The sequence below is a fragment of the Lactuca sativa genome, chromosome 4 (assembly GCF_002870075.4).
Source record: "Lactuca sativa cultivar Salinas chromosome 4, Lsat_Salinas_v11, whole genome shotgun sequence".
NCBI classification, from domain to species: Eukaryota; Viridiplantae; Streptophyta; class Magnoliopsida; order Asterales; family Asteraceae; genus Lactuca; species Lactuca sativa.
This window is the reverse complement of record NC_056626.2, coordinates 293269547-293281535: the sequence shown is the minus strand read 5'-3', so window position 1 is coordinate 293281535 and position 11989 is coordinate 293269547. Positions and strand designations below refer to the sequence as shown.

Below are 11989 nucleotides of genomic sequence, written 5' to 3'. Positions count from 1 at the left end.
AGTCAGGACCCGATACATCTAGAACTAGGATAACTTTGTCTTTTCAGCTTTCGGCTTGTGTCCGTTGCTGTAGACTTATTCCGTCTCATCTTTGTTTTCTTTTAGCAAAGATGCCTCCTCACAGATCACCCAGACACGCTACTCCGATAACTCCCATATCTTCTCCACAAATCGATGCAACAACTTTGAACGCTACAGTGGCCGAGGCTGTGGCAACAGCCATGGCACAATATCACTCCACCAGTACAGGTGGAGGCGAAGCGCCTACCGATTCTAATCAAGGTGAGGTCCCTGTGCGTCAGGGAGAGTTCTCCTACAAGGACTTCACCAGATGCTAACCACTATCCTTTAAAGGGACTTAAGGAGTCATTGCCCTCTTACAATGGTTCGAGAAAACAGAGTCGGTCTTCGAAATTTGTTTATGCCCCGAAGCAAGCAAAGTGAAGTTTGCTGCCTGCACCTTCGATGGCAAGGCCCTAACATGGTGGAACAGCCATGTTAAGTCACTGAACCTATCAGTGGCAAACTCAATAGGTTGGGAAAACCTAAAAGAGTTAATGCGGGAAGAATATTGCCCTTTAGGCGAGATTCAAAAACTGGAACAAGAGCTGTGGGATCTCACTATGGTCGGCTCAGACATAGTGACCTACACGGACCGGTTCAGCGAACTAGCAGCTATGTGCCCCGAGATGATTACCTCGGAAAAGAAGAAGATATAGAGATACATTTGGGGTCTGACTGCTCTGACCCAAGGAAATGTATTATCTTCTAACCCAACCATGTTCGATAGTGCTAAACGCTTGGCTCAGCGACTCATCGATCATGGAGTCCGCCACAGCGTAAAAGTCCTTGTTCCCGAGTCGTCTAGAGAAGAGGACTATAATCAGGAGCCAGAGAAAAAGAGAAAGAAGAAGCGGACAACATAAGACACCCCCAAGAGCAACAAGCGAGTACTATGTACGCCGCAACGACGCCTACTGCTTCAGCATCTGCCAGTCGTTATGCTGGAAACCTTCCAAAGTGTGGAAAGTGCAAATTTCACCACACTGGAGTGTGCCGAGAAATGCAGTGTCTGAATTGCCACAGAAAAGGACACATAGTCCATTACTGTAGGACACCGGCTCAACCGATCTCCCAAGCCCTCGGAGCTGAAGAAAACCGAGCCTGTTATGGCTGTGGTGAGAATGGACACATTAAGAGGGACTACCCAATAATCAAGAACTCAGGCGCAGATGGACGTATTCTGATGATCACCGCAGGAGAATCTACCCCGGAGTCGTCGACGAGTAGTGGTACGTTTTCAAAATAGTACTTACTTTTAAAAACTAATTTATATTCATATAAGATTAAAATTGGGGATGACACTTAAAAGTAACAATAACAACTCACATGGTGAAATAGGTCGTAATATTCAAGAGAACTAAAAGATCCCTTAGAGAAGCTATTATGACTCACCATATACATCAGGGTTGTACGCAACTGAGATGTCGCAGACTTAGAGTGAGTGACTCTGCTTAGGTCCCCTTTTCCTTAATTGGTTGAGGATTTGAGGCAGAGATGCTCAGTCGACTACCTGGCTCATCTTAAATATTCACAACTTGTATATGACGGGCGGTAGTAGTGGTACCATAGGGGATCATGGCATAATAGTATCCCTTCAGTAAATAAAGCACTTTTATTTGTATGTATGCGCACATAGCGGTACGATACACATGAGTGTTAATTTCAAAATAGAAAACAGGAAACTCGAGATCAGTTACAAGGAATACATTGCTGAACATACTAGGAGTACAACACCAATCATACCAGGGATACATCGTTGTTTGTCAGACGTTTCTTTCATTTGAGCAAAACTTTGTTCGTTATAGAGTCCGTTGTTTTCTTTCGTCATGAGTTGGCGTGGTCCTCACCATACTGAGTTCATATGTTCCTATCGCCTCGATCAGCAAGTTCTCGAAACTTTCGTCATTCGTATCGAAGGTCCGACCTAAACCTAAACTATATCTTCACATTCTAAATCCCCGAAGTACTCGTGCGAAGAGTACTTTGTCATCCGAAGACTTAGCGTCAGATGTCCGCAGACCGTCACGAAATACCTCTCGTCCAACAGACCAAGTTCGAGCATAGAGGCTACGGACGAATACAGCCCGCCTATTGTTTTGAATGTATACGCAATGGTGGTATATGAGAGTGATTACGCAGATCTAGTATGTGTGTTTCCGCCCTATCTCCTGTTTTCCCCGTGGGTTGTGGACTTGGGGCAGAGTCGCACATCCGACAGTCCTACTAATTTTAATCATCTATGGCTTGTATGCATGAGGTAATGATGGATGGACCAAGTATGAATCCTATCAAGAACACTAGGGCAACTGGTCAGGTCTACGAGTGAGTGTTCTACAAAGCGGAAGAGCTCAACCCCGGTAGTAATGTTAAGAGAGCTAATTTCGGGACGAAATTCATTCTAACGGGGGGATGATGTGACAACCCAAAACTTTCCATTCTGTTCAACCATTCACTTCAATATGAATTAAAACTATTTCTGCTAACTTTCAAACTTTTTGGAATAAGGTTGAGTGGTTTAAAGTTAGTGCTTCAAGAGACATTAGGAGAGTGGATACCCTAGGGTGTACTAAGTAGCAAAACATGCCCAAAACTTCAAGAGTTTTGAGTTTACTGTCCAGAATGGTATTGGGACCGTAAACCCAAAAGGCTATATAAGTGTGACTTAATTAGTTATTTTAATCACTTTTTCACATTTCCAAAGACTAGAGCCATTTCTCTCTCAAGTAGCATTCCGTTTTTCTTCAAAATCTTCAACTAGTAAGTGTTTCTAGCCCTATTATCATTAGATCAAGTGTTAAACATCAAGAAATCATCAAGTTTCCCCAAGAACAAAGTGTTCACGGCCCAAGATCTTCTTGGACCGTGAACACTAAAAGTAAGGCTTAAATGTGCCTTTTGTCCCTTTAGACCTTGGGAACAAGTATAGCAACAACCCCTAACATGTTTAAACCATAAGAGCCTCAAGAAAACACCCAAATATCACAAGGATGAGGTGTTTACGGTCCAAGAATCTCCTTGGACCGTAAACCCTAAAAAGAGTGCTTTAAGTGTGCCAAAGTGCCCCTAAACTCTAGCCAAACCTTAGAAGAAAACATAGAACCTTCCTTGGATGTGTTTAGCACATGAAAACCTCAAAAATGTCCCATATATATGAGTTTACGGTTTGGGGATCTCCCAAAATCGTAAACCCCTCTTAGACATGTTTTGATGCCCCAAACTCATTCCTTAAGCTTTGAAACTAGCCTAGATCTTTACCTAGAAGTGTTTAGGACTTGAAAACTTCATTTGACCATAAACCATTTGATTTTACTACCGTAAACTCAAAGTCATATGGTCCAAAAATCGTAAACCCTATAAAGGGGTGATATGTTTCCTTAATCATTTCCTAAGGCTAAAACTTGAAGTTAGGATGCTTCAAAAGGACTTCTAGGACTTCAAACCACCACATGGTCAAGGTACCATGAGTTTACGACCGTAAACTCATGGGTTTACCACCATAAACTCAAGTGGAGTTGTTTCCAAAACCGTAAACACCATTTAGTGCCATTTCACTTCCCTTTGTTGAATCACATGTGATTCCAACACCTAGCCAAGGTGTTTCCTAGTCCCGGAAGGTGTTATCTTTCATATAGTTGTGTATAAACACTATATTCATGTCAATATGTGTCCTTATATATCATTTAGGACTTACTGTGTCTCGGGACTTCATTCGTGGAACTTATCATCCGTACGCGCATACCCCGTTTGAATCACCCACATCAGGTGAGTTCATACCCCGTAATGAATCTTTTAACTATTTTAATTGTTTAAGGGGGGAAATACAAGTTGAACACAATGATAATTGTGTAAATGTTTGTTATAAACATATTTCAAAATGTTACTTATGTTATTTATAAGTTGTTAAAACATTTCAAAACTCTTCTAAAGGTTATGTTACATTATAGTTATACAAAACTCCATTTTAAAGTATAAGCATAACTTTGTAGATAAATGAGTCTTTTCATTAACAGTCCAGTTAGAGCATTAGAACTTAAATCAAAATACTTAATAGCATGGCGATACATTTATACAAATTATAGGTATAGTTTAAGAGAATGCTATTCATTACTTCTAGTACAATGAAGCACACAAAGAGTCAATATCAGAACAGAACAGAACAGAACAGAACATAACTAACAAATTAATTTGCTATAGCATGACAGCACGCAGACATGATCTAACTTTAATGTGAATTACATGGCTTGCATGGATTTGCTCGGGTCGCGTTTGGTTCCCTCAATCTCCATACATAAGAGCGGTTAGTAAGGGTTCCAGCCTTCACATTATGACCGTAATAAAACAAATATGTTTTTAGGTTGATAGTACCTCCGTATGTCCTTATAAACGACATCAGGGTACTCATTTCTCCCATTACTTTCATAAAGTGTCGGTAACACTTGAAGGTTAATCTATTCTCTATTTGAGATAGGTTATAAACTAGGGAGAACGTACTTTTCAGTTGACAAAGGAACAATAGAGTCTTGGTAGAAGACTGCTTTCATAACAGTAGAGTCTTGGTAGAAGACTGATTTCATAACAGTCGAGTCTTGGTAGAACGCTACTTTTAAGTTAGGACCACGATGCTAACTTTATGATTCTTTAATATATACACTATAGGATACATATATGCTAAGTAGATTCCGACAGCTAATAGGATGTGTGCTCTTCGCTGTACGTCCTGTTCCCGTTGGATGTGGGTTGACACCAAGGTCACCCAATCTATTATCTACCCGAACCTATATATATTTATGCTTAGTATACATTAAGTCATCATAAAGGTACCAGGTATGGATCAGGTTATAAGACACAAGGTCAATGCACAGTTTTTTTCTAGTATAAAACCTTCATTTCAAAGTCAGTACTTTTGGTATACAAAACTAGCGATTTCACAGTTAAGGGCTTAATCCATTTTATTAAGCCAGTACAGTTTTAAAGACTTTAAGTGAGTTAACTCTATAATACCTTAGTTTATACACCATGTTTATATATAAAACTAGTATCCGATAGCTAGTAGGATGTATGCTCTTCGCTGTACGTCCTGTTCCCGTTGGATGTAGGTTTACACTGAGGTCACCCAATCTACTATCTACCCGATATTAAATTATATATAGCATTATAAACAAATCTATTATAAAAGTAATCACCATAGTCAATATTTTACTATAAGAAATATAGGTTTTCTTAAAAGGAACTCTCTATTAGATATAAAGGAACCATTACAAATAACTCCATGAGTAACAAGTGATTACACCGAGGTTATATATGACAACGATCTAACAACTAATGGAATGTGTGCTATCCGCCTTACTTACTGTACCCCGTCGGGTTGTGGGCTGAGGGCAGATGCGCACAATCGATTGTTTGTTTACTCCAAGTATATATAACTTGTACCCACTTATTACGCATAGAAAGGCTTGTAGTGTCATTTTACTCAACTCCCATTTTAAGTAGGAAATATATGATTTTCTAGAGGAACAGGAAGACTTTACAAAACAACACCTTACAGCTTACAACACTTTACATACACATTTTCAATCACATTTTTTACAGCTTACTCACATCACTAAAATCTTATGAACTCACCAGCTTAATTGCTAATCAACTCTTTCAAATAACTTGTATTCTCAGGAGACTAATAGACAGGTGCTCGTGTTGGGGCTTCAGAAGATGGAGCATTATAGCTTCAAGTCTTGTTTTGTTATTTGTTTATGACTTCTATGTTTTGTGAACACATACATTGTAAACACTTTCTTTCTAAATGAAATGGTTGTTCATTACTTGCTTACCATATACATATCTCGTGATACTTGACATGACGTCCTCCACCCCCGAACGTTTCCGCCGTTCCGGTTTTGGGGTGTGACAAAAGCAAACTAATTTCCATCTTACTTGTAATTTACATGAATAAAGACATCTTCCCCAAAATATTATTTTTTCGAGTCCACTTTCATACAAACTGAAAACATGCTTTCCCTTCAAGGTCACCAAGAAGATCTTTATGTGGGCATCAAGAGAAAGTATTTCAACATATAAAAGTCTTTATTCTTCTTACCTTTGATGGCATTCTAAAAACACCGGTTCACTAAAACTTTTGTTTTCTAAGTCAAATCAATGAGAGTATGTTGCTATTTCTTGCATTTGAACAAAAAATTCCTAAATGCAAAAAATAGCAATTTACTTCCACTTACAAATTTTATAAAAAAAACCTAAATGCGATAAATAAGAAGTACATTATTATTTCTTGCATTCAGGGTGAAACTGACTAAAGTTATAGTAAGAATTGATTAAACCTTTTGTTTCCCAAGTTAAAACGATTTAATAAAACTAAAAAAATATTAAATTTATATTTACACCATCACGCATGGCTATATCATAAGAGCCCATGATAAGCACAACAGACACTAACTTTTGAGTTCATTTGAAGAACCTTTCTCAGCTTCTAATAACCTCATGCCACAACCTTTAGAATCGGAAATTAAAAAAATAAAGGTAAAAGTATCATTTACACTCATTCAAGCAGTTCATTCAGTAAAAAAAAACAGCCAACTTTCTAAAATTAAAAAAAAAAGAAATCCTCTATGAACTACATATGCATACTACAAAAACTACTCATCAATTCATTTCACTTTTCTTACCAACGTTAATGATTATAAATGCATATCTATAGTTGTAAATATTTATAATAAAAATAATCATTTAATTGTTAATTGATGGTCTAAAACAGACAGATACATCACATTTAAGCATTCTTAAATCATTTAAGAATGCTTCCAAACGAGACACAACCTACCAACACAACAATATAGGTGAGAAGAAAAAAAGAAACAGAACCATGCATGTAATGCAACGATGCAATAATTATGAATAACACAAACGAAAATACAACTTGCAATGACATGCTGTAGAAATAAAGACATCTGAGAACAGAAGAACCAAAGACATTCATGCTCCATATACATCAAATTGAGGAAACAAAATGGATGTGTATTTGGATAGTGATTATAGTGACTTGAAACAGAACAGATAACCAGTTGATCAAAGTTAGGGATAGTTAGGTAATTTTATATTTATTTCAAAAGTAAGTTCTCTATTCAGCAACTACTTACATGTTTCTCCATTCTTTCGACCCTAAACAATCAAAAAATTATAATCATAATCATTCTTAACCAAACATTCAAATTAAACAAGTTTATAAAATATAATCAATGAAGTACTACAAAAGCTAATGACCGTATGAATTTTACAAAGACATAAACTTTCAAAGGAAAAGAAATTTTATCTTAGTACAAAGGACCCAATTTTAAGCTCCTTAACATGGTGAGGGTTTAGTATTAATGTTTCAAGCATTTCTTCTTCGGTTTCTTCAAGTGTTGCATCCCAATGCCCCATGAATGTATAATATAAGTTAGCTTCAACTAAAGAAGACACATTTACCAACAAAAGTTTCAACAACCAGATATCACCTTTGATTGTCAGTGATAAAATATTAGGAGCACTGATTCCAATGATATTAATGAGATCATCATCATCATCAACTTCATTATTAGGATATGCATCTATAATCATTTAAAAAACATTCTTAAATCATTTGGTAAGCCCTTTTCTTGAACACTAAATAAACGTTCTTACACGATGTGTGTTTTGAACAAATTGAACAATTATGTACCTTGACATTTCCTTAATTCCATAGTCAACCCCTAAATCGCCGGTCGATTTCGTGAGGGTGTGATCGGCGGTGACAATAGTGAGGCGGAGAGTTGTGGAGTCAAATTTGTGAGGCCCCATGAGCACAACACTGGTGGAGTAATGACATCAGAAACCCTAAATCGCCTGTCAATTTTGTGACAATGTGGCTGACAACGAAAATGGCGAGGCGGTGTAGTAACCTTAAGCCAACTCAGGTAGGACATGTAAGTAAGACAACGATGGAGTGAAGGAGTAACCCTAATTGTTGTCCGTGGGCTCTGTAAGAGCTTGAGTGCACGTGAGTGTTTTGATTTTGAAAAAAGGCGTAAGGGATATCGATATGCAAATTGGGAATATGAGTCGATGTCCTTTTTCTTAATAAGATGGCCAACATTACAATTTAGTGTCTGTTTTTTTTGACTCTATAATAAGTTACTTAGTAAAATTTCACAAAATACGCTATAAATTTATGACAATCAACATTTTCTTTTATAAATCATTAATATTCTATAAAATATAACATCACTTTATGACAGACTCTTTTTTTGGCTGTGATAAAATTATAGCGCGTCATAATTCGTCTCTCATTAAAAGTATTTTTTTTAGTAGTGTTATATGTACATAATCTTTGTCAGATATATTATAACTTTGGTTAGGATTACTTATCCTAAATATTCTTCTATCAAAAAAATCATTTTATCTCTTATTTGTTTAGCCCAAATCTGCGAGCGTTACACATCGTTCGTTTATGTGGACTTCTTGCACTTTGTTGACGACGGACTCTTGGAAACAAAAAAAGTGTAAATTAAAAAACTACGTATATGACCTTATGATTTGTAATTATAATATATTTTACTATAATTTTAGATGTTGGTTGTAACCTTCTTTGTAAATTTAAGTCAAAAAAATTTGTTGGTACCAAATTTTATAAAAACAAGGACACTGGTACTAATGATGACACTTTTTGAGGCTTTTAAAAATGTATAAAAGATGGAGTGCATGTTACAAGATTTTTTTTTTTTTTATCGATATTGACTTCTTTCACCGTCTTATAATCACGATCTTTAGGATGTAATTTGGAGTTACGAATTCAAAGAAAAGAAAACTGTCAATATAATAATAATAATAATAATAATAATAATAATAATAATAATAATAATAACTATGAGAACAAAATGCATTTTTTGTGGTGTATTGAAACCAATTGAACCAATACCTATTCATAGTAACATTAGAGGGGCAAAATGGTAATTTTGAGCCTTCGAACGGCTACATTAACGGTACCATGACCTGTTTTTCATAAGAAAGTCAAGTCGAATGGACTGAACCCGAAAACCGTTTTTTTTTTTCTTTTTCCGAAACAAAATCGATTTTATTAAGAATCGCTTAAAACCCGAGCAAATAAGTTGGTCCGCCATTTTTCTGGTAACTGATTCCTAACCAACGGTTGTGTTAAATCCTAACCACATATATGACAACTTGTAATATAAAAAAACCTGTTTATTATTATTATTATTATTATTTTGAAAAACAGTCGGGTTTGTGCAACTCTACTTAGACATTATACCACCACCCGAATTTGCGTATTATGCAATTTTATGGAGAAAATTTATGATATTCAAATTATATTATTTGTTAACTCTTTATTAACAGTACGCTTTTATTTTAATACAAGTGTTAATATACTTTTAAATATAAAAAAATATATTAGAGTAAAATGCTAGCTAATTGTAAACTGCTGATGTATTTAGTAAAAAATTATTTGTAAAACAATTGCAAAGTTGCAACATCACATGTAATTTATTCTAGGGAAAGAACTTTTGGTGTCAATAATACTTTAAATTACACAATGGACAATTCCTACCAATCTACGTATGAGTATTACAGTAATTACATTTGATTTGTTCATTTTATGAAGAAGCTAGTTAAGTCTCATAATTTGTTACAAGACCTTCATGTGGTAGAGGCAATATGGTCAGACTAGTAATATTTCTTGGACCTTCCTCTTGGGGTTGCGAAGATATAATGATGCTACAGTTCCCACCTGTGACTATCTTTTGACATGTTTCAGTTAAGGAGTGCCTGCAAGTTGGACAAGATGAATGTGAACTCAGCCATTTATCGATGCAACGCACATGAAATCCATGGTTACACTTGGGCAGTATTTTTACTAGCTCTCCTGTTGAAAAATCACCCAAGCATATCACACATTCTTTGTCCAATCCTGGTAGCTTCAGTCCTTCCCAATAGCTCACTGTTGGGAAACTCTTTAATGCTTTCTTCTTGATTCCAGTGTTGGCTTTAACTAAAATACTTTCCTGGCCACCGCTGCTTTCTGATCTAAATAAGCCTGTGCATCTTAATACGCACCTGATAATGGAGTTCAACGCAAGTGAACAAATCAGAGCGCATAGCAGCACTGACAGCACCATCACCACATTCGCATGAAAGTTGTTATGTTCTGTATGTGGGCTTGACGGTGATGGAGCTCTCACAGCAGCCGCTGGTCGTTGGTATGAGTACGTGTCAAGTAGAAGTTTTCTTGAAATAAAATGCTTCATTTCATTCTCAAAGAGCTCAGTGGACAGTCTTGACATGTTAAGTTGTTTGTGAGTAATGATCAAGGTTTGTTTTGATGAGAATTCCATGTAAGACCAACATTTAGGTATATATATCGAGGGGTGATTAGAGTAGGGTCCCGCTTAGTGTATTAAATAAAAAATTAAAAAAAGGTATAGAGTATTTGAGCTATCATGTGGGATTTTATCTTGATGCTTTTGTAATAAATATAGAGCGTGTTCGGCAAAACTAACTGATAATAGTTAGCGGTTAGCGAGTAGCTGGTAGCCGATAATTTTTGATTTTGGAGCTTTTCGTTTAGACTAAAAGCTAATTGCCCCTGTCGCCGAACGAGACTTTTTTTTTTTAACTAGCGTTTAGCTAGAAGCTCCCAAAGCCGAACATACCCATAATCATTAAAAAAAAAAGATATAAGTATAGTATTTGAGCCACTATGTGGGAATATCTATTGTCTTTGTAATTTATAGGATCTCCACCATTTAGATCTTCCACTAAGGGATGTGTAAATGTGTAATTATTTAATAAATGTTTTCTGTATTTATATGGGACGTCCGACGCACATTCTGCAAGTCAAATAATGCTATATATGTGTGATGCCGTTAAATAATAATAATAATAATAATAATAATAATAATAATAATAATAATAATAATAATGCTATATGTGGAGCTTTTCTCCGTCGCCAATCACTTCTTTTTTACCATTGAAGTATTGTTGATGCTTCGGATAACTATTTAATAACCACCGCTTTTTCTCCTCTTTCATGAAACGTTTTTAATTTAATTGATGTAGATCCCGTAAAAAAAATATTTGGTAGGGATGGTAAGAAATGCATTATTTGCATGATTTTTGGCGAATCATCAAACTGAATCATTAGATAACACAAAAATAATATGAATTGCAAAAAAACTAAAAAAAAAACTCATCGATGATTCATTTTTGTGATGATTTATTAAAGTTGTCCAAAAAGTGAATCAAAATTTGATTAGGTAAAAAATTGGACCGATGATGTTTTTTTTGGGGATTGTTTTTTGCAAATCTTGTTATTTTTATATTATCTAATGATTCATTTGGCTGGTTCGTCAAAAAACACGCAAATGATGTATTTTTATCCTTCCTACCAAATATTTCATTCTTTTTTTTAAACAGCTGAATTATATAAACGCCACTAACAAGAGCTAGAATAAAATTACACAAAGTCTTGGATCAATGAGTTTTGTAACCATAAAGTCCAAGTGATACTACTCTTATTACATCTATTAATAAACCAATTAAAAGAATGAATGCGAATACTTTCAAAAATACCACTCCTTTTCATAGCTGGAGACCGAAACACATTGTTCCTGTACTGCAAAATCATCCAAATTGTGGTCAAGACAATAACTTCCAACACCTTCTTTTTCAAATCTGGTAAAGAGACGGTATCCACTCAATAAAGAAGCTCTGTCACATTAATGATTAAAGGAAATGGAAGATCCAACCACTTGACGACCTTAATCCAAACCTGACTTGCCACCTCACAGTCAACGAAAACATGCTTACAATCTTCAACCTCCAAAGAACATGATTGGCATAAAAACGAGGGAATATCGACATTTCTATCAACCAAATTTTGTCTAGT

General features: G+C 35.7%; 1 protein-coding gene across 1 annotated transcript; it reads right to left on the bottom strand.

Annotated features, from left to right (window-relative positions):
- Positions 1 to 9548: 9548 nt before the first annotated feature.
- Positions 9549 to 10560, bottom strand: LOC111901058 (RING-H2 finger protein ATL78). Its single transcript, XM_023896925.3, has one exon. It carries the CDS (start codon positions 10434 to 10436, stop codon positions 9714 to 9716), a length of 723 nt encoding a protein of 240 aa, XP_023752693.2. The 5' UTR covers positions 10437 to 10560; the 3' UTR covers positions 9549 to 9713.
- Positions 10561 to 11989: the final 1429 nt, after the last annotated feature.